The sequence below is a fragment of the Salmo trutta genome, chromosome 13 (assembly GCF_901001165.1).
Source record: "Salmo trutta chromosome 13, fSalTru1.1, whole genome shotgun sequence".
NCBI classification, from domain to species: Eukaryota; Metazoa; Chordata; class Actinopteri; order Salmoniformes; family Salmonidae; genus Salmo; species Salmo trutta.
Window position 1 is genome coordinate 17,246,217 of NC_042969.1, and position 23,766 is coordinate 17,269,982.

Genomic DNA, 23,766 nt, shown 5'->3' on the forward strand with positions numbered 1-23,766 from the left:
TCAGTCAGACTGCTCTATCAAATATCAAATCATAGACTTAATTATAATACGTAAAATTCTGGCAAAAATTCTGGCAAATTAGTTTGCAACGAGCCAGGCGGCCCAAACTGTTGCATATAACCTGACTCTGCGTGCAATGAACGCAAGAGAACTAACACAATTTCACCTGGTTAATATTGCCTGCTAACCTGGATTTCATTTAGCTAAATATGCAGGTTTAAAAATATATACCTCTGTGTATTGATTTTAAGAAAGGCATTGATGTTTATGGTTAGGTACAGTCGTGCAACGATTGTGCTTTTTTCGCAAATGCGCTTTTGTTAAATCATCCCCGTTTGGCGAAGTCGGCTGTGTGAAGAAATAGTCTTCACACAGTTCGCAACGAGCCAGGCGGCCCAAACTACTGCATATACCCTGACTCTGTTGCAGAGGTGACACATTTTCCCTAGTTAAAAGAAATTCATGTTAGCAGGCAATATTAACAAAATATGCAGGTTTAAAAATATATACTTGTGTATTGATTTTAAGAAAGACATTGATGTTTATGGTTAGGTACACGTTGGAGCAACGACAGTCCTTTTTCGCAAATGCGCACCGCATCGATTATATGCAACGCAGGACAGGCTAGATAAACTAGTAATATCATCAACCATGTGTAGAGAACTAGTGATTATGATTGATTGATTGATTGTTTTTTATAAGATAAGTTTAATGCTAGCTAGCAACTTACCTTGGCTTCTTACTGCATTTGCATAACAGGCAGGCTCCTCGTGGAGTGCAATGTAAAGCAGGTGGTTAGAGCGTTGGACTAGTTAACCGTAAGGTTGCAAGATTGAATCCCCAAGCTGACAAGGTCAAAATCTGTCGTTCTGCCCCTGAACAAGGCAGTTAACCCACCGTTCCTAGGCCGTCATTGAAAATAAGAATGTTTTCTTAACTGAGTTGCCTAGTTAAAAAATATTTATAAAAAAAAAAAAAAAAATCGGTGGCCAAAAATACCGATTATCGATTGTTATGAAAACTTGAAATCGGCCCTAATTAATCGTCCATTCCGATTAATCGGTCGACCTCTAGTCCTCAGGGACCTCCACCCCCTCTATATTATATGTAAAGTTACTGGAATCCTTGTGGTGCTGAATATGTTCATTACACTTTTTTATTTCATGGACCCCTTGCAATTACACCAGGGACCCTTAGGGGTCCACAGACCCCTGTTTGAGAACCCCTTGTGTATAGTATGATATTTGTTATTTTGTTTAGTAGTTTTCAGTTTTTAGTACATGACAGTACACTTGCTAATTATTTATTTTATGTTATTATATTTAAAATTGCGTACTTTGTGTGACATACTTGTCCATAGCTGATGTTTTAAGAGTTGAGACACTGACTGAACAATAAATAAGTATTTTTGAAGTATTCATTGAAGTAGTTCTTTCGCTTTTAGAACTGTACTTATTTTGAGCTTTTTGTTCTTGTAAAGCTATTGTAGTAGACTCAGGCCAGTGGCACATATTTAATGACTATATAAATGTATCAGAAAAAGTCAAATAAAAAGGTCAATTCAATACGGAGACCAACTTTGTGATGGTTCTCAATGGAGATTCTTTTAGATGAGATCACACCATGTTCATTGTATTTACTAAAACTGCACCCATACAGTGTACAGTACCATTGCCACCTATTGACCTTTCTTGGTATTGCTGGTTGTATGTACGCAGTACAAATACCTGCGTACATACTGGACTTATAAGGAACACTGCTATAACTATTATTAGTAGTAGAATTATTATGATTTGAACAAGTTGGGACAACCCTTCAGTTAACTGCTGTAACTTTCAATTATCCAGTTGTAGTAATTATGGTTCCTCAATATACATTTAACATAACACAACGTAGGCTATGTGTTACAGCACTACTTTTGGTGTCCCCCTTAGGAATTGCTCTTGAGAAAATGTCATGTAATTGTCCCCTCAAGTTGATATCAGATTTTCGCCCCTGGGTGTCAGTACACAACTAGAATTCTGCTCCTGGTAGATTTCACCCCGTCATACTTTTGAGTCCGCCCCTTGCTGCTTAGCTTATTCAATCACTGGAGGAATACAGTCATGTAGCATCTTGGGGAGGATACGATCTAAATGTACATTCTTAAAACGCTACTGGATAGTCACCATTGGTCATATTTGCTAATATAATGGACAGACAACTGACACAAATTGAGGAATAGTGAAATTCTGTTGATTCTAGTTATTTATTCTAAAACATGGAACAAAGAGGATGCAGGGCATGGCGCGAGCGACAGCCGTCGGTCACCTACATGGTTGCTTTGATTTTCTTTTGGATCGGAGCTTCAGCCCAGATAAGATATTCCATCTCTGAAGAGCTTAAGGAAGGAACTGTCGTGGGGAATATAGCTAAGGATTTGGGAATAGATCTGAGCACCTTGAAGGAGAGGGGATTTCGAATCGTGTCTGGGTCGACGGAGCCCCTTTTCCAGCTAAACCAGAATGACGGTATCTTGTATGTGAACCGAAAAATAGACCGAGAGGAGGTGTGTGAACGGATCACGGTGTGTTTGATCAATCTGAAAACCGTTCTAGAGAACCCACTGGAGATCCATTATGTCTCAGTGGAGGTGTTAGATGTTAACGACCATTCTCCCAGCTTTCCTGAGAAAGAGAAACGGTTAGAGATTTCAGAATCTGCGTTACCAGGGGCGCGATTTCAGCTACAAGCTGCACGTGACCCAGATAGTGGCCCATACTCTGTTCAACAATATAAACTGAGTAACAATGATCATTTTCGTATAGAAGTTAAAGATAGAGGGGAGGACCGTAAAATGCCTATTTTGATTTTACAAAAGCAGTTAGATAGGGAGTCTGCTAAGAATCATAGATTACTGCTTACAGCCATTGATGGAGGAAAACCAGCGAGGTCTGGGACTGTGGAAATAATCGTTGAGGTATTGGATGTTAATGATAACTCACCTGTCTTCACTAAAGACGCATACTCTGTAATGCTTGGTGAAAATTCTCCTGTCGGTGCAACTGTCATTCAGGTAAAAGCAACCGATTTGGACGAAGATGCAAACGGTGAAATTATATATTCATTTGGTAATGGAGTAGATGACAAGTTACTGCGACTATTTGGATTGGATCCGAATACTGGTGAACTAACCGTAAAAGGTCTGATAGATTATGAGGTACACAATATTTATGACATTGATATACAGGCATCTGACAAGGGACCCGTTCCATTGACAACAGACAAAAGCGTAATTGTAAAGATTATTGATGTGAATGATAATGCGCCAGAAATAGAAGTGACATCATTTTCGAAGGCAATCCCCGAAGATTCCAAACCCGGAACCACTGTAGCACTTATAAGTGTTAATGACTTAGACTCTGGTCTTAATGGGAAAGTTATATGTTCTGTATTGGAAGACTTGCCTTTCAAGCTAATGTCGTCTTTACAGGATAACATGTACTCTGTAGTCACCAAGTCCCCACTGGATAGAGAGAAAGTATCTCAATATGATCTAACAATAGTAGCCAAAGACGCAGGCCAGCCGTCCCTGTCATCTGTAAAGACTATTAGGGTTGTAGTATCAGATGTGAATGATAACAGTCCAGAGTTTTCATTAAGCTCCTATACTTTCTATGTCACTGAGAATAACGACCCAGGCGCCTCAGTATTTTCCGTGAGTGCTTCAGATCGTGACGTAGACGAAAACGCACTTATTTCATATCATATTCTCAGAGACGGTGGTGAAGTGAACAAATGGGCATCTTTCCTCAACATAAATTCAGAAAATGGAAACATTTTGGCGCTAAAAAGCTTTGACTTTGAAACCCTCAAAACGTTCCAATTCCAAGTTGTAGCTACAGACTCTGGAATTCCGTCACTAAGCAGCAACGTCAAAATAAACGTGTTCATTCTGGATCAGAACGACAACGCTCCAGTGATCTTGTATCCAGTCAGCGCTAACGGTTCCGCTGAAGGTGTGGAGGAGATTCCCCGCAATGTGAACGCAGGCCATTTGGTGACTAAAGTGAGAGCCTATGACGCTGATATAGGATATAACGGCTGGTTGTTATTTTCACTGCAGGAACTTACTGACCACAGTCTCTTTGCTTTGGACCGCTATACAGGACAGATAAGGACACTTCGGTCATTCACAGAGACAGACGAGGCTGAGCATAAACTGGTCATACTGGTAAAAGACAATGGGAACGTTTCACTCTCAGCAACAGCTACTGTGATTATCAACGTTGTGGAGCCCAAAGAGGCTTTTGCAGCTTCTGATGTTAAAAGTTCAGTAAAAGACGAGGAGGAGAACAGCGTTACATTTTATTTGATCATCACTTTGGGGTCAGTTTCAGCACTTTTTATCATCAGTATCATCGTGTTGATTGTAATGCAGTGCTCCAAAGCCCCAGACGATTCCTCCAAGTATTTACAAGATGTGAATTACGACGGGACACTGTGCCACAGCATCCAGTACAGATCCGGAGACAAACGGTACATGTTAGTTGGACCCAGAATGAGTATAGGTTCTACTATAGTCCCGGGCAGCAATGGGAATACTCTAGTGGTACCCGACCACAGGAGGAGAGCTTCTGGAGAGGTAAGGGGATGAAAACGACCTATTCAGAAATCTTCTACTGACAATTACAATGCTGAGTTTGATGATGGCGTACTATTCCCATTCTGTTTGTTAGAATTTCTGTCTGGTTTTTCATTGACCAAGAAAGGGTTATGTGTGAATGCATGAACCATTTTAGGTTTTTAAGTAGGCTAACGAGGTTTGTTAGCTGTTAAATGATTGCCGAAAGTGACACTGCTCTCTGCACAGGTCGCTGTCCACCACTGTGGTGCTGAAATGCTGTCCAGTTTAATGTGCTGTTTAACTGGTGAAAGTGACGACGTATACATGCTCTTACAGTGGATATTATATTCTTCTTCATTCTTTTTTCCATGTCAGACACTTGTTGCATACATGGGTAGGGTAAATGTTGCTTTATGTTAGCAGAAATAAGCATTGTACGTAATGGTTTGTAACGTGTATACCGACTTAAAAAAAAAATCAATACAACTTTTGCAGTAAAGTTTTATCTGATATGTATCGTGTCAAGATTCCATTACTAAGCTTCAACGATAGTGTAATGTCAGGTAGAATCGCATGATGTCAGTACCCAACTACAATAACGATCTTGAGAGAAATAATTACCATAATGCTTTTGACTCCGCCCACTTGCTGCTTAGACGATTCAGTCGCTGGAGGAATGCAGTTATGCAGGATCGTGGGAAGAATAAGGTTTAAAATTGACATTCTTAAAACACTTTTGGATCATGAGCATTTGTCATGTTTGCTAATATAATGGATGGACAACAGTCACCAATGAAGGAATAGTGGAAGTGTTGTGGATTCTCGTTATTTATTCTAAAATATGGAACAAAGAGGATGCAGGGCATGGCGCGAGCGACAGCCGTCGGTCACCTACATGGTTGCTTTGATTTTCTTTTGGATCGGAGCTTCAGCCCAGATAAGATATTCCATCTCTGAAGAGCTTAAGGAAGGAACTGTCGTGGGAAATATAGCTAAGGATTTGGGAATAGATCTGAGCACTTTGAAGGAGAGGGGATTTCGAATCGTGTCGGGCTCGACCGAGCCCCTTTTCCAGCTAAACCAGAATGACGGTATCTTGTATGTGAACCGAAAAATAGACCGAGAGGAGGTGTGTGAACGGAGCAGCGTGTGTTTGCTCAACCTGAAAACCGTTCTAGAGAACCCGCTGGAGATCCATTATGTCTCGGTGGAGGTGTTAGATGTTAACGACCATTCTCCCAGCTTTCCCGAGAAAGAGAAAAGGTTAGAGATTTCAGAATCTGCGTTACCAGGGGCGCGATTTCAACTACAAGCAGCTCGTGACCCAGACGGCGGGATATATTCCGTTCAACAATATAAACTCAGTCAAAATGATCATTTCCGTTTAGAAGTTAAAGATCGAGGTGAGGACCGTAAAACCCCTAGTCTTATTTTACAGAAACCACTGGATAGAGAGGCTGTAAAGAGCCATATATTGCTGCTCACAGCTATTGATGGAGGAAAACCTCCAAGATCTGGAGACATGAGAATAACTGTAGATGTATCCGATGTCAATGATAACCCCCCGGTTTTTACTGAAGATGCGTACTCTGTATTGTTGAATGAAAACGCTAATTTAGGAACAACAGTCATACAGGTAAACGCCACTGATCTGGACGAGGGTTCTAATGCTGAAGTTGTCTATTCATTTGGTAATGACGTGGAAGGGGAGGTTCTAGAATGTTTTGATTTAGACCCGATTACTGGCGAAATAATTGTAACAGGACTAATTGATTTTGAAGAAAATCACAAGTATGAGATCGATATACAAGCGTCAGACAAAGGGGCAGCTACATTGACAACAGACAAAACTGTAATTATTAATATTGTGGATGTCAACGATAATGCACCTGTGATTGAAGTGACATCATTCTCTAACTCAATATCAGAGGATTCTAGACCCGGTACCACTGTAGCACTAATCAGTGTTAATGATTTGGACTCTGGTCTCAATGGGAAAGTTGTCTGCTCTCTAACTGAGGACAACCCTTTCAAAATAACGCCATCTCTACATGACAACATGTACTCTGTAGTCACCAAGTCAACACTGGATAGAGAGAAAGTATCTCAATATGATCTAACAATAGTAGCCAAAGACGCAGGCCAGCCGTCCCTGTCATCTGTAAAGACTATTAGTGTTGTAGTATCAGATGTGAATGATAACAGTCCAGAGTTTTCACTGAGCCCCTATACTTTCTATGTCACTGAGAATAACCACCCAGGTGCCTCAGTATTTTCTGTGAGTGCTTCAGATCACGACATAAATGAAAACGCACTTATTTCATATCATATTCTGAGAGACGGTGGTGACGATAATAAATGGGCATCTTTCCTCAACATAAATTCAGAAAATGGAAACATTTTGGCGCTAAAAAGCTTTGACTTTGAAACCCTCAAAACGTTCCAATTCCAAGTTGTAGCTACAGACTCTCCAATTTCGTCACTAAGCAGCAACGTCACAATAAACGTGTTCATTCTGGATCAGAACGACAACGCTCCAGTGATCTTGTATCCAGTCAGCGCTAACGGTTCCGCTGAAGGTGTGGAGGAGATTCCCCGCAATGTGAACGCAGGCCATTTGGTGACTAAAGTGAGAGCCTATGACGCTGATATAGGATATAACGGCTGGTTGTTATTTTCACTGCAGGAAGTTACTGACCACAGTCTCTTTGCTTTGGACCGCTATACAGGACAGATAAGGACACTTCGGTCATTCACAGAGACAGACGAGGCTGAGCATAAACTGGTCATACTGGTAAAAGACAATGGGAACGTTTCACTCTCAGCAACAGCTACTGTGATTATCAACGTTGTGGAGCCCAAAGAGGCTTTTGCAGCTTCTGATGTTAAAAGCGCAGTAAAAGACGAGGAGGAGAACAGCGTTACATTTTATTTGATCATCACTTTGGGGTCAGTTTCAGCACTTTTTATCATCAGTATCATCGTGTTGATTGTAATGCAGTGCTCCAAAGCCCCAGACGATTCCTCCAAGTATTTACAAGATGTGAATTACGACGGGACACTGTGCCACAGCATCCAGTACAGATCCGGAGACAAACGGTACATGTTAGTTGGACCCAGAATGAGTATAGGTTCTACTATAGTCCCGGGCAGCAATGGGAATACTCTAGTGGTACCCGACCACAGGAGGAGAGTTTCAGGAGAGGTAAGAAGTTGAAAACAACCTTGTATTTCACCATCATCACGTACCCTCTATTGAGGCTGATTTTCGAGTAACATTTTTAGCCATTTGTGAGTATTTTAAATAGGCCTATGTTGTTTTGACGTCAGAGGGTTGTTGGTTCTAACATGGTCTCACAACAGAAGTTGCTCGTTCATTTACAGCCGCTGCTCACTGGGCGCTGTTCGCCACAGTGGTGCTGAAACGTTGGGCACTTCAAAGCGCTATTTGATGAATGCTTGACAAAAGGTGATGACATATAAACTCTCCTCTTTCTCTATAAATCTTTCTCAATTCAATTTCCTTGTTGCATTCTTGTATAACGCTTTAGTTCTTGTAAAGACATCACGATATGTCATATTCAACCAGAACTCCCATATCTATACACCTTTTGCAGTAACGTTTTGTCAAATGTGTATTGTGCCAAGGTAGTTTTCAGTATTGAAATATAAAAATGTAAACTCTTAAATGATATTGTAATGTGACGTAGTATCGCAAGGTGTCAGTACCCAACTAGAATAACACTCCTGATACATTTTCTCCCGTCACATTTTGAGTCCGCCCCCTTGTTGGTTTCGTAGATTATTCAGTTGATGGAGGAATTCAGTCATGCAGCATCGTGGGGAGAATAATATCTTACATTGCCAGAATAAATATAACTTTGGATAATTAGCTGATGTTATAGTTACGAATGTAATGGATAGAGCGTTTCCCCAGATTGAGGCATAGCGGAAGTGCTGTGTACAGTTTTTACTTATCTGGAAATCATGGAACAAAGAGGATTCAGGGCATGGAGGCAGCGACGGCAGTGGGTCGTCTTCATGGTTGCTTTGGTTCTCTTTTGGAGCGGGGCGTCGGCACAGTTAAGATATTCCATCTCTGAAGAGCTTAAGGAAGGAACTGTCGTCGGGAATATAGCTAAGGATTTGGGAATAGATCTGAGCACCTTGAAGGAGAGGGGATTTCGAATCGTGTCTGGCTCGACGGAGCCCCTTTTCCAGCTAAACCAGAATGACGGTATCTTGTATGTGAACCGAAAAATAGACCGAGAGGAGGTGTGTGAACGGAGCAGCGTGTGTTTGATCAACCTGAAAACCGTTCTAGAGAACCCGCTGGAGATCCAATATGTCTCGGTGGAGGTGTTAGATGTTAACGACCATTCTCCCAGCTTTCCCGAGAAAGAGAAACGGTTAGAGATATTTGAGTCAGCCTTACCAGGGGCGCGTTTTCAGCTGCAGGCTGCCGTTGACCCAGACGGTGGAATATATTCTGTTCAACAATATAAACTCAGCCACAACGATCATTTCCGTTTAGAAGTTAAAGACCGTGGAAAGGATGGTAAAATCCCTATTCTAAATCTACAGAAACCACTAGATAGAGAAGCTTTGAAAAGGCATAAATTACTGCTCACAGCCATTGATGGAGACAACCCTCCCAAGTCTGGTACAATAGAAATATTAGTGGACGTTTTAGATGTTAATGATAATATGCCTGTTTTCACTAAAGAGTCATACTCTGTGACGCTAAATGAAAATTCTCCTATTGGCACAACAGTCATACAAGTCAACGCTACGGATTTGGACGAGGGTTCAAACGGTGAAATCATTTATTATTTTGGTAGTAATGTGAACAGTAAGTTACGTGAACTTTTTGAAGTAGATGCTATCACAGGTGAGATAATTGTCAGAGAATGGATCGATTTTGAAATAGAGGACAGCTATGAGATTGATATACAGGCATCGGATAAAGGATCTGCACCTCTGACAACAGACAAAAGCATAACAGTAAAGATTATTGACCTCAACGACAACGCACCTGAGATAGAGGTGACGTCTTTTTCGAACGCAATCCCCGAGGATTCTAGACCCGGTACCACTGTAGCACTAATCAGTGTTAATGATTTAGACTCTGGTCTTAATGGAAAAGTGATCTGCTCTTTAGTCGAGGACATACCATTTACATTAATGCCGTCTTTACAGGACAACATGTACTCTGTAGTCACCAAGTCACCACTGGATAGAGAGAAAGTATCTCAATATGATCTAACAATAGTAGCCAAAGACGCAGGCCAGCCGTCCCTGTCATCTGTAAAGACTATTAGTGTTGTAGTATCAGATGTGAATGATAACAGTCCAGAGTTTTCACTGAGCCCCTATACTTTCTATGTCACTGAGAATAACGACCCAGGCGCCTCAGTATTTTACGTGAGCGCATCAGATCGTGACGTAGATGAAAACGCCTCTATTTCATATCATATTCTGAGAAACGGTGTCGAGGAGAACAAATGGGCATCTTTCCTCAACATACATTCAGAAAATGGAAACATTTTGGCGCTAAAAAGCTTTGACTTTGAAACCCTCAAAACGTTCCAATTCCAAGTTGTAGCTACAGACTCTGGAACTCCGTCACTAAGCAGCAACGTCACAATAAACGTGTTCATTCTGGATCAGAACGACAACGCTCCAGTGATCTTGTATCCAGTCAGCGCTAACGGTTCCGCTGAAGGTGTGGAGGAGATTCCCCGCAATGTGAACGCAGGCCATTTGGTGACTAAAGTGAGAGCCTATGACGCTGATATAGGATATAACGGCTGGTTGTTATTTTCACTGCAGGAAGTTACTGACCACAGTCTCTTTGCTTTGGACCGCTATACAGGACAGATAAGGACACTTCGGTCATTCACAGAGACAGACGAGGCTGAGCATAAACTGGTCATACTGGTAAAAGACAATGGGAACGTTTCACTCTCAGCAACAGCTACTGTGATTATCAACGTTGTGGAGCCCAAAGAGGCTTTTGCAGCTTCTGATGTTAAAAGTTCAGTAAAAGACGAGGAGGAGAACAGCGTTACATTTTATTTGATCATCACTTTGGGGTCAGTTTCAGCACTTTTTATCATCAGTATCATTGTGTTGATTATAATGCAGTGCTCCAAAGCCCCAGACGATTCCTCCAAGTATTTACAAGATGTGAATTACGACGGGACACTGTGCCACAGCATCCAGTACAGATCCGGAGACAAACGGTACATGTTAGTTGGACCCAGAATGAGTATAGGTTCTACTATAGTCCCGGGCAGCAATGGGAATACTCTAGTGGTACCTGACCACAGGAGAAGAGCTTCTGGAGAGGTAAGAAGTTGACCACATTGTCATGAGTAACTAACTACTCGTTAGTTCTCAGTATTTTCAATCAAAGTACTATTTCTGATGGTTACAGGATCCGTGCCGCAGGGACTGAATGTATGAGTCATCTATGGGGTGGCACATATGATAGACACTATTGTAGGTGGCAAAAGCGTGCATTTGTTTGTGTTATTATCTGAATCGGTCGATTAGAAATATTGTGTATACCTCAGAGGGCTCCGTCCCACGGGGGTTTTCTCGTCAAAAGACGCAGTACTAGGGACTTCCGCTGTCCATGGTGCTGAAACCTGGTGGAGTACATTCAGCATCTTCGTTGTGACAAAACTCTCTTGAGATGGTTAAAGACGCTTTGCAGTTTCACTTAGGCTATAGAAGAATCCTTTTCAGTATTTATTGACATGGTCCAAACCATGTAGTTCTATGTAGGACACTTGTTGCAAACATCAACCAACATGCACCCGCAGACATTTTACATTTTCGTCATTTAGCAGACGCTCTTATCCAGAGCGACTTACACTAGTGAGGGCATACATTTCATACCATGCATTTTAATTTTTTTGTACTGTACCGTGGGAATCGAACCCACAACCCTGACGTTGCACACACCATGCTGGCGTTGCAAACACCATGCTTTACCAACTGAGCCACAGGGAAGGCCCGACGTCTAATAAAGATCTTCCCCATGTATATCCCATCTTTGCCTAACCAGTACAATGGTTTGTAATGTTGTTTTGTCTTTTACAATGTTTTGTTTGGAAATAGCACTCGGTATTCGTGTAGTAAAAGATCGTAAAGGGTCTAATTATACCCAATCCTGCAATATGAGGCTGAAACGCATGGTGTCAGTGTGCAAGTAGAAGAAGGGTTATGAAATATTGGTCATACTTTTGAGTCCTCCCTTTATAGCTGTTTTGGTATTTCGTCGCTAGCAGATTTCAGAGCTTCGAGGATAAATTGTCATTTGAAACCTTTCAACGCTAACATATTGTAAGATACCGAGCTGTGATTATATTTGGGAGTGCGATGAATACGATGACGTTGCCGGCAGCGGTGTAGTGAAACTGCTCTGGATTTCTCTTTAACCTTAAAAACATGGAACAAAGAGGATGCGGGGCATGGCGCGAGCGACGGCAGAGGGTAGTTTTCATGGTTGCTACGTGTTTTTTTTGGACCGTGGCATCTGCACAGATAAGATACTCCATCTCTGAAGAGCTTAAGGAAGGAACTGTCGTGGGGAATATAGCTAAGGATTTGGGAATAGATCTGAGCAGCTTGAAGGAGAGGGGATTTCGAATCGTGTCGGGCTCGACGGAGCCCCTTTTCCAGCTAAACCAGAATGACGGCATCTTATATGTGAACCGAAAAATAGACCGAGAGGAGGTGTGTGAACGGAGCAGCGTGTGTTTGATCAACCTGAAAACCGTTCGAGAGAACCCGCTGGAGATCCATTATGTCTCGGTGGAGGTGTTAGATGTTAACGACCATTCTCCCAGCTTTCCTGAGAAAGAGAAACAGTTAGAGATTTCAGAGTCCAGGTTACCGGGAGCGCGATTTCAGCTACAAGCAGCTCGTGACCCAGACGAAGGTCCATTCTCCGTTCAACAATATAAACTGAGTCATAATGACCATTTTCGTTTGGAAGTTAAAGATCGAGGTGAGGACGGTAAAATTCCGTTTTTGGTTTTACAGAAACCACTAGATAGAGAAGCTGTAAGAAGCCATAAATTACTCCTCACTGCCATTGATGGTGGAAAACCACCCAGATCTGGAACTCTGGAAATATCAGTGGACGTACTGGATGTTAATGACAATACTCCTGTGTTCACTAAAGATATATATTCTGTAAGTGTAAATGAAAACGCTCCTTTGGGAACTATGGTCATAAAGGTAAATGCCACCGATTTAGATAGCGGCCCGAATGGGAATGTGGTTTACTCATTTGGCAATGACGTCAACAGCAAGTTAAGGAAACTTTTTGATATAGACACCATCACAGGTGAAATAACTGTAAAAGAGCAAATAGATTTTGAGGAAAGGGATAGCTATCTGGTTGATATTCTGGCATCAGATCAAGGACAACTTCCTCTGACAACAGACAAAAGCGTAAAAATCAAAATCGTTGACCTCAACGACAATGCACCTGAGATAGAGGTGACATCATTTTCTAAGGCAATTCCAGAAGATTCTAGGCCCGGAACCACGGTGGCACTGATCAGTGTTACTGATTTGGACTCTGGTCTCAATGGGAAAGTTCTCTGCCATGTATTGGAAGACGTACCTTTCACACTATTACCATCTCTACATGACAACATGTACTCTGTAGTCACCAAGTCACCTCTGGATAGGGAAAAACAGTCTGAATATGATCTAACAATCGTTGCTAAAGACGCAGGCCAGCCGTCCCTGTCATCTGTAAAGACTATTAGTGTTGTAGTATCAGATGTGAATGATAACAGTCCAGAGTTTTCACTGAGCCCCTATACTTTCTATGTCACTGAGAATAACCACCCAGGCGCCTCACTTTTTCGCGTGAGTGCGTCTGATCGTGACATAAATGAAAACGCAATTATTTCATATCATATTCTGAGAAACGGTGTCGAGGAGAATAAATGGTCATCTTTCCTCAACATAAATCCTGAAAATGGAAACATACTGGCGCTAAAAACCTTTGACTTTGAAACCCTCAAAACGTTCCAATTCCAAGTTGTAGCTACAGACTCTGGAATTCCGTCACTAAGCAGCAACGTCACAATAAACGTGTTCATTCTGGATCAGAACGACAACGCTCCAGTGATCTTGTATCCAGTCAGCGCTAACGGTTCCGCTGAAGGTGTGGAGGAGATTCCCCGCAATGTGAACGCAGGCCATTTGGTGACTAAAGTGAGAGCCTATGACGCTGATATAGGCTATAACGGCTGGTTGTTATTTTCACTGCAGGAAGTTACTGACCACAGTCTCTTTGCTTTGGACCGCTATACAGGACAGATAAGGACACTTCGGTCATTCACAGAGACAGACGAGGCTGAGCATAAACTGGTCATACTGGTAAAAGACAATGGGAACGTTTCACTCTCAGCAACAGCTACTGTGATTATCAACGTTGTGGAGCCCAAAGAGGCTTTTGCAGCTTCTGATGTTAAAAGTTCAGTAAAAGACGAGGAGGAGAACAGCGTTACATTTTATTTGATCATCACTTTGGGGTCAGTTTCAGCACTTTTTATCATCAGTATCATCGTGTTGATTGTAATGCAGTGCTCCAAAGCCCCAGACGATTCCTCCAAGTATTTACAAGATGTGAATTACGACGGGACACTGTGCCACAGCATCCAGTACAGATCCGGAGACAAACGGTACATGTTAGTTGGACCCAGAATGAGTATAGGTTCTACTATAGTCCCGGGCAGCAATGGGAATACTCTAGTGGTACCCGACCACAGGAGGAGAGCTTCTGGAGAGGTAAGGAGGTCATCAATCTAAAATATATTAAAATCGGCTATTGGTGGCCTAATATAGCCCGTTTTGTCCTGTCATGGATGTCTCAACTAGCTGACTGTGTAACGGAGTGGATGGGCCCATGTGATATTTTGGTGACACGGCTGTCATGCTGTAACCTGAGACACAATGGAGTATAGGACTTTATTTAGTTGGACATGTCACTCGACAGCCCATTACTTCCCCATCTGTTTTAACTAAACAACTCACTTACATAGGTCGGCTGGTCTGATCCTATATGGTTAGAGGTGAACAGGAAAGAGGATTGTTTTCTCAGGTATACATGGTGGTTCCAGTCTGCTTGTTCAGGAGGGTCAGCCTGGGCTTGGTATTGTATTGATACAATGTCGATACCTGTTAATAAAACAAGGGAAAATATCCATGTAATTCATAGATTAGTGAACCTGCTCAGGCCAACACGTGACCAAGAACTATTTAGACTATAAGTAGGTATAATGCTGACCGTAGGTCAGTGGATGGGGCTAACTTCAGCCTCATCCTCACAGAGCTGTACGTTGAGCCTTATATACAGGGCCTTGGTCCATGCATTTCCCTCTTCAGCTTGTGTTGTTGCCATGAATGGAGCTATTTCAGTAATCAAAGGCTTTTCATAATCCTTATGTGGGGCTACACCCCCTCAGAAAGAGAGTCTACTGGGGATTTAACACAGCCTTGAAACCTATGACACTATCATATCAGCTCCTTTTCCACACAGTCAAGTTGTTTTGGTTTGTAACGATCGAGCTGTGCCCTTTAGTCATGTCAACTGAATAATGTGGTGGCTGTTGTGGTGTTGTTTTCATTAGATGGGTTATTATTCTGTCTTATCATGTGGCATGTAGCTTCGTAAGACAACAGTGGTGTGTGTGTGCGCGCTCGTGAGTGAATGAGTATGAGTGAGCGGACACCTGGGGCCATTGATTTGTGAGGGGCCCTTCGTGCCTGCTCCCATCCCCTATAATTCTGTATTCTTTTGTGACAAATGTGTAAACAGGTAGACCAGAGGGAGAGGCCTCTGATTGGCAGATGAGTGACAACCCCGATTAGAAGCACCTGCGGCCCATCTGTTGTTCTTCACAGATCCTGTTTTGAATGAAAGAACCTCGTACCTACACACTGAAGAAGGATGTTAAGACAGAACATCTGTGTACGCTATCCCGGATGCAGTAAAACATTAAAAACATTGAACAAGGAAGTAAGCGTTAAGCGACATATTTTGGAGTGTGAACCCATTCCACCTCCTTGTTTGTCTGAATGAGTATGTGTCTGAAAGCCTGCTCTCCGTGGTGGTAACTGGTTATGTGGGCCGTGCGCTGCTGAGGCTGTGCCTGTAGCTGGGAGAGAGAGAGAGCTGCCTGTCTCTGGTGCACCGCTAGCCAGCCGGGTAGGTTGGGGTGGGGGTGTGCTGCTGAGGCTGTGCCTGTGGCTGGGGGAGAGAGAGAGCTGCCTGTCTCTGGCACACCGCTAGCCAGCCGGGTAGGTTGGGGTGGGGGTGTGCTGCTGAGGCTGTGCCTGTGGCTGGGGGAGAGAGAGAGCTGCCTGTCTCTGGCACACCGCTAGCCAGCCGGGTAGGTTGGGGTGGGGGTGTGCTGCTTGGCTTCACTAGGGAGCTGTCATTCATTATTTGCATGGGGCTTGGAACGCAACCAGCGACGAATGTTCCTCCCCTTTTCCCATAGTCTGTGTTCTAATGCAGTGTGGTTGAAATAATAATGGGCCTTTGTTTTGATTTTCAAAACATGATCTCATGCTATTGGTTAACACAGAGGTTGTGTCTCATCAGCTATGAGAGTGTGGCTGAACCAGGTCGAGTCTAGGGGATGGTGGTGTTGCCCTAGCAACGGACTGGCAGAATTACCTCTCTGTAGTCGCTGGTTTTCCACAGCATGTCGGCGAGCCTCACGTGCAGTGCAGCGGTCTCAGCAACGAGAGAGAGGGAGGGAGCAGGTGGAAGAGGAGGGGGAGGGGATGGCTTTTGTATGGCTATGCCTTCTCGCACATTATTTAATGAAAATTGGTTCATGTTTTTGTGAAACTCATGGATTATGTTAAAGCAATCCTCATTGTAAGTTGGTCAACTGATGGTGTCAGCAGAGAAGCAATAGTACATGTGAAAATACATCAACACGTTGTTAAATATATTGAATTATGGCCATTTTCTATTTTATTCTACTAGGCCACTTCAGATTTCACACTTTGGTAATTCTATAGGCTAGGAATAGTATGACTGAGGTTAGCTAAAATCAGCAGTGCACTGCTAGGTCATTCCTATTCAGTGACACTTGTACACATTGATTGAGAGGAATGTGAAACAATGCAGAAGATGGACAAAAAGAGAGATGGTGGGAAAGTCAAGGATGAAGAGTGAGTTAGATCTCAGTACTGGAAACACTGATATGGGGGGAAGTCAGAGATGGAGAGTAGATGGAGCGATAGAGAGAGTAGATGGAGAGATAGAGAGTAGATGGAGAGATAGAGAGAGTAGATGGAGAGATAGAGAGAGTAGATGGAGAGATATAGAGTAGATGGAGAGATAGAGAGTAGATGGAGAGATATAGAGTAGATGGAGAGAGAGAGATAGAGAGTAGTTTTAGAGATAGAGAGTAGATGGAGAGATAGAGAGTAGATGGAGAGATAGAGAGTAGATGGAGAGATAGAGAGAGTAGATGGAGAGATAGAGAGAGTAGATGGGGAGATATAGAGTAGATGGAGAGATAGAGAGTAGATGGAGAGATATAGAGTAGATGGAGAGAGAGAGATAGAGAGTAGTTTTAGAGATAGAGAGTAGATGGAGAGATAGAGAGTAGATGGAGAGATAGAGAGTAGATGGAGAGATAGAGAGAGTAGATGGAGAGATAGAGAGAGTAGATGGAGAGATAGAGAGTAGATGGAGAGATATAGAGTAGATGGAGAGAGAGAGATAGAGAGTAGTTTTAGAGATAGAGAGTAGATGGAGAGATAGAGAGTAGATGGAGAGATAGAGAGAGTAGATGGAGAGAGAGAGAGTAGATGGAGATATAGAGAGTAGATGGAGAGATATAGAGTAGATGGAGAGAGAGAGATAGAGAGTAGTTTTAGAGATAGAGAGTAGATGGAGAGATAGAGAGAGTAGATGGAGAGATAGAGAGAGTAGATGGAGAGATATAGAGTAGATGGAGAGAGAGAGATAGAGAGTAGTTTTAGAGATAGAGAGTAGATGGAGAGAGGGAGATGGAGAGTAGATGGAGAGAGGGAGAGGGAGATGGAGAGTAGATGGAGAGATAGGGAGATGAAGAGTAAATGGAGTGATAGAGAGTAGATGGAGAGATAGAGAGTAGATGGAGAGATAGGTAGATGAAGTGTTGATGGAGAGAGAGAGTAGATGGAGAGATAGAGAGTAGATGGAGAGATAGGTAGATGAAGAGTAGATGGAGAGTAGATGGAGAGATAGGTAGATGGAGAGATATAGAGAAGATGGAGAGATAGAGAGTAGTTTTAGAGATAGAGAGTAGATGGAGAGATAGAGAGTAGATGGAGAGATAGAGAGTAGATGGAGAGATATAGAGTAGATGGAGAGAGAGAGATAGAGAGTAGTTTTAGAGATAGAGAGTAGATGGAGAGATAGAGAGTAGATGGAGAGATAGAGAGTAGATGGAGAGATAGAGAGAGTAGATGGAGAGATATAGAGTAGATGGAGAGAGAGAGATAGAGAGTAGTTTTAGAGATAGAGAGTAGATGGAGAGAGGGAGATGGAGAGTAGATGGAGAGATAGAGAGTAGATGGAGAGATAGAGAGAGTAGATGGAGAGATAGAGAGTAGTTTTAGAGATAGAGAGTAGATGGAGAGATATAGAGTAGATGGAGAGAGAGAGATAGAGAGTAGTTTTAGAGATAGAGAGTAGATGGAGAGATAGAGAGAGTAGATGGAGAGATATAGAGTAGATGGAGAGAGAGAGATAGAGAGTAGTTTTAGAGATAGAGAGTAGATGGAGAGAGGGAGATGGAGAGTAGATGGAGAGAGGGAGAGGGAGATGGAGAGTAGATGGAGAGATAGGGAGATGAAGAGTAAATGGAGTGATAGAGAGTAGATGGAGAGATAGAGAGTAGATGGAGAGATAGGTAGATGAAGTGTTGATGGAGAGAGAGAGTAGATGGAGAGATAGAGAGTAGATGGAGAGATAGGTAGATGAAGAGTAGATGGAGAGATAGGTAGATGAAGAGTAGATGGAGAGTAGATGGAGAGATAGGTAGATGAAGAGTTGATGGAGAGATAGAGTAGATGGAGAGATAGGTAGATGGAGAGATATAGAGTAGATGAGAGATAGGTAGATGAAGAGTAGATGGAGAGTAGATGGAGAGATAGGTAGATGAAGAGTTGATGGAGAGATAGAGTAGATGGAGAGATAGGTAGATGGAGAGATATAGAGTAGATGAGAGATAGGTAGATGAAGAGTAGATGGAGAGTAGATGGAGAGATAGGTAGATGAAGAGTTGATGGAGAGATAGAGTAGATGGAGAGATAGGTAGATGGAGAGATATAGAGTAGATGAGAGATAGGTAGATGAAGAGTAGATGGAGAGATAGAGAGTAGATGGAGAGATGTAGATGGAGAGATAGGTAGATGGAGAGTAGATGGAGAGTAGATGGAGAGTAGATGGAGAGTAGATGGAGAGTAGATGGAGAGTAGAAAAGCAGTAAAGTGCTCCATTAAAATGTGTCTGTCTCTGTGTGTTTCAGTGCGTGCACAGTAGCAATGCCAAGCATGCTTGGACAGTATGTGTCTCATTTAGCCAACAGGTGATGTCATGACTTCAGTGGGTCACATTGGTTTTCTGCAGGCCCTCTTGACACACAGCGTGAATATACATGGTTTCACTGGGCCACATTTGCTCCCTTCATCCCTAGTCTGTGTGGTGTAGGTATTCGGGGTCTATCGTTGCGTGTACATTTACCTACTGGGACTGTGGTTGGCAAGGTCATCTTTAGAACAGAAGGCTGTGCTTGTGAAAATATGAAAGCAACCGTACAAAATTCACAACCGTATGTGTCTTTCATCATACCACAGTTTGTTCTTAAATCATAGTGTTTGTTGCATTTTGAAGGTGTGGTTTATCTTTGCTTTAGTGGCTCTTTGTGTGCGCTTGGTTAGTCTGTGTAATTGTGTTAGCTTTGCCAAGTGTCTGAGATCACAACTGCTCACGCTGTAATGCACCTTTGTGGTCTGATGTGTCAGGCAGTGTGTCGGTTGTCTTTAGTAATTGTGTGAGAGGGTTCTCTCTGTCAGAGTGTCTTCAGTACCACAGGGAGACTGCAGAGACAGGGATGAGTATTACAATCAGCCACTAAAGCTTTTAAGCAGTGTTGTACCCAATTCCAACAAACACTGCCTTCTTTCACCCCAAACCCACTTCCTTTTCTATTCTCTCTCTCTCTCTCTCTCTCTCTCTCTCTCTCTCTCTCTCTCTCTCTCTCTCTCCCTCTCCCTCTCCGTCTCCGTCTCCGTCTCCGTCTCTGTCTCTGTCTCTGTCTCTGTCTCTGTCTCTGTCTCTGTCTCTGTCTCTCTCTCTCTCTCTCTCTCTCTCTCTCTCTCTCTCTCTCTCTCTCTCTCTCTCCAACTCTGTCTCTGTCTCTGTCTCTGTCTCTGTCTCTGTCTCTGTCTCTGTCTCTGTCTCTGTCTCTGTCTCTCTCTCTGTCTCTGTCTCTCTCTCTGTCTCTCTCTCTCTCTCTCTCTCTCTCTCTCCAACTCTGTCTCTGTCTCTGTCTCTGTCTCTGTCTCTCTCTCTCTCTCTCTCTCTCTCTCTCTCTCTCTCTCTCTCTTAGCCGCAGTCTTTTGCTTCATCTCTGTTTCATTTTTACCCAGAATCCTCTCTCTGTCCTCATTTGTGTTCCCTGCACTCGGTTCTCCTCTGTTTCACCTTTTCAACCCCTTCTTTATCTTTCCCTCTCTCTCTGTCTCTCTTTCTTTGTTCCTGCTGCTTCTTCTTTGGTATTCTATGGTTTTCACACAATGGCCTATCCCTTTTGCTCAGCTCCCTCCACTATTTCTGTACGTTAAACCCTCTCCTATTTGCTCTACTTTCCCTGCATCCCTTAACCCTCTTTTTTCCCCTTCCTGTCCCCTTCCCCTCTCTTCCTGTCTTTCACTCTCTACCATTGTCTTTCTGTCCTCTTTCTCTCCATCTCTCCCCACACTCCTTCATCTCCATTTACTGTTCCTCTCCCTCCCTAAACAGCCTATCTCTCTCTCTCTCTCTCTCTCTCTCTCTGCCATCCCTGTGGGGTTGTGCTTGTGGCTGTTGCTGTGGCTGTGGATGGGGATGTTGCTCTGTATGTGCTTGAAGCTGCTGTGTGTCAGTAAGGCACACATTCTGTGCTGCTCTTTGTAGGACACAGCGTCACTCACATCCAGGTCAGAGCTGTGAGGGTAATCTAATTTACACACACACACAGCCACCCAGAGCAGTGTACGACAAAAACACTCCTGTCCTGTGTTGTTCACAGAGGCACACACACATGCACAAGCACACACACACTCACAAATGCATTTACAATGATTAGGTTCATCCCATTTATAGACAAGCAATCACACCATGTACACACACACACACACACACACACACACACACACACACACACACACACACACACACACACACACACACACACACACACACACACACCAGCGTCACTCCCTCAGCTGTTCAGTCACTTTGCGCGTCACCAGAGAACCCATCTAACTAAAGACAGACCCTCTGAGACAACACACACATAGAGACAGAGGGGTGGTTACGCAACAACCCTAACGCCAAATTAAGACACATCCAGCCAAAAAATCCAAGGAAAAAATGGATTTTCCCTGTCTCCCCCTTGCCTCCCCCTGATCCTCTGGGACAGATTATGGGAGGCGAGGTCTGAGTGTATCTGAGGAGCTGCCAGGTCCTGGAATCAGGACTTCTTATTCCACTCTGTCCTTCTCACGTATCAGGGGATTTTAGGACTTCTTATTCCACTCTGTCCTTCTCACGTATCAGGGGATTTTAGGACTGCTTATTCCACTCTGTCCTTCTCACGTATCAGGGGATTTTAGGACTGCTTATTCCACTCTGTCCTTCTCACGTATCAGGGGATTTTAGGACTGCTTATTCCACTCTGTCCTTCTCACGTATCAGGGGATTTTAGGACTGCTTATTCCACTCTGTCCTTCTCACGTATCAGGGGATTTTAGGACTGCTTATTCCACTCTGTCCTTCTCACGTATCAGGGGATTTTCTGAGGACGCCCTGGCTGGTGCTGTGAGAGTCAGCACATCATGGTCCTGTCCAGGTGATGTGGGTATCAGTGAATCAGCAGCCTGTATTAGTGTTAACATCAGCAGAGCTAGGTGTTGGCCCACAGACCCAGTGTGTGTGTTGTTCCCTACCACAGTCATGGGGGACTGGTATTATCTCTAGGCATTCATCTTCACTGTGAACACAGAGCGAGTACAGCTGGATGTCATTCAACATGTGAGGACTGCTGAACAATTCATCAAATGGCCATGCGGACTATTTGCATTGACCCCCCCTTTGTTTTTACACTGCTGCTGCTCACTGTTTATTATCTATGCATAGTCACTTCACCTCTACCTACATGTACAAATTACCTCTAACCTGTACCCCTGTACATTGACTCAGTACCGGTATCCCCTGTATATAGCCTCATTGTTATTTTATTGTGTTACTTTTATTTAAAAAGTAAATATTTTCTAAACTATATTTTCTTGAACTGCATTGTTGGTTAAAGGCTTGTAAGTAAGCATTTCACTGTAAGGTCTACACCTGTTGTATTCAGCATTTCACTGTAAGGTCTACACCTGTTGTATTCAGCATTTCACTGTAAGGTCTACACCTGTTGTATTCAGCATTTCACTGTAAGGTCTACACCTGTTGTATTTGGCGCATGTGACAAATACGATTTGAATAGAACATTTGATTTGACTTGCATAGACATTGTATTGGAACTGACTCAACAAGGAAGAGCATTAAACGCTAAGTATAAATAACAGAGTTGGTTTATTATCAGTTATCAGTTATTATTATCAGATTACAGAGTTAGTTCATTATCTCAGTGATTACTGAGTTAGTTCATTATCTCAGTGATTACAGAGTTGGTTTATTATCAGTTCATTATCTCAGTGATTACAGAGTTGGTTTATTATCAGTTCATTATCTCAGTGATTACAGAGTTGGTTTATTATCAGTTCATTATCTCAGTGATTACAGAGTTGGTTTATTATCAGTTCATTATCTCAGTGATTACAGAGTTGGTTTATTATCAGTTCATTATCTCAGTGATTACAGAGTTGGTTTATTATCAGTTCATTATCTCAGTGATTACAGAGTTGGTTTATTATCAGTTCATTATCTCAGTGATTACAGAGTTGGTTTATTATCAGTTCATTATCTCAGTGATTACAGAGTTGGTTTATTATCAGTTCATTATCTCAGTGATTACAGAGTTGGTTTATTGTCAGTTCATTATCTCAGTGATTACAGTAGCCCAGTGGAACCATTATGCAGTTTTTATGCCATGTCCTTTGCTTTTGTTCAGAGTGGGTAGGTCGCATCCAGTTAGTTCTGGTTCTATCCGGCATGGTTGGTTCTGCTGTGAAGGGTCATGTCAGTTCTGGTTGTGTCCCAGTCCAGTGAGCCCTGACCCTGTTATCTCTCTGCAGTTAGCCTATACCCAGAGGATAGGTCTGCTCTGTAGGTTATTATCTCTCTACAGTTAGCCTACACCCAGAGGATAGGTCTACTCTGTAGGTTATTATCTCTCTGCAGTTAGCCTATACCGAGAGGATAGGTCTGCTCTGTAGGTTATTATCTCTCTACAGTTAGTCTACACCCAGAGGATAGGTCTACTCTGTAGGTTATTATCTCTCTACAGTTAGCCTACACCCAGAGGATAGGTCTACTCTGTAGGTTATTATCTCTCTACAGTTAGCCTACACCCAGAGGATAGGTCTGCTCTGTAGGTTATTATCTCTCTACAGTTAGCCTACACCCAGAGGATAGGTCTACTCTGTAGGTTATTATCTCTCTACAGTTAGCCTACACCCAGAGGATAGGTCTACTCTGTAGGTTATTATCTCTCTACAGTTAGCCTACACCCAGAGGATAGGTCTGCTCTGTAGGTTATTATCTCTCTACAGTTAGCCTACACCCAGAGGATAGGTCTACTCTGTAGGTTATTATCTCTCTACAGTTAGCCTACACCCAGAGGATAGGTCTACTCTGTAGGTTATTATCTCTCTACAGTTAGCCTACACCCAGTGGATAGGTCTAC

The 23,766-nt window shown here is 42.9% G+C and overlaps 3 protein-coding genes across 11 annotated transcripts in view; all 3 read left to right on the forward strand.

Moving 5' to 3' along the window:
* LOC115205348 (protocadherin alpha-C2) overlaps positions 1–23,766 on the forward strand; it is a 204,661-nt gene that overhangs the window by 19,679 nt on the left and 161,216 nt on the right. Inside the window, exon 1 of one of the 9 annotated variants that reach the window (XM_029771224.1) lies at positions 8,517–10,957. The exons of 6 other annotated variants lie outside the window; for them this stretch is intronic. In XM_029771224.1, the coding sequence (XP_029627084.1) occupies positions 8,594–10,957 (2,364 nt within the window). In that variant the 5' untranslated portion in view covers positions 8,517–8,593. Of the gene's footprint in view, positions 1–8,516; positions 10,958–11,944; positions 14,429–23,766 lie in introns of those variants that run through there. 2 more of the 9 variants (XM_029771214.1, XM_029771222.1) reach the window with 2 other exon arrangements.
* Positions 2,049–14,466, forward strand: LOC115205356 (protocadherin alpha-8-like). The gene is made up of 2 exons (XM_029771254.1): positions 2,049–4,624; positions 14,429–14,466. The coding sequence occupies exons 1-2, from the start codon at positions 2,261–2,263 to the stop codon at positions 14,447–14,449; spliced, it is 2,385 nt and encodes a 794-aa protein (XP_029627114.1). The 5' UTR covers positions 2,049–2,260; the 3' UTR covers positions 14,450–14,466.
* Positions 5,299–7,823, forward strand: LOC115206884 (protocadherin alpha-3-like). Its single transcript, XM_029774058.1, has one exon. The coding sequence runs from the start codon at positions 5,448–5,450 to the stop codon at positions 7,821–7,823; it is 2,376 nt and encodes a 791-aa protein (XP_029629918.1). The 5' UTR covers positions 5,299–5,447.

Bases quoted from the DNA above. Each gene is read 5' to 3' on its own strand.
- LOC115206884 (XM_029774058.1), top strand. From the start codon at position 5,448: ATGGAACAAAGAGGATGCAGGGCATGGCGCGAGCGACAGCCGTCGGTC.
- LOC115205356 (XM_029771254.1), top strand. From the start codon at position 2,261: ATGGAACAAAGAGGATGCAGGGCATGGCGCGAGCGACAGCCGTCGGTC. The intron at 4,625-14,428 runs GTAAGGGGATGA...GCTTCTGGAGAG, and splicing joins GGAGGAGAGCTTCTGGAGAG to GTAAGGAGGTCATCAATCTA.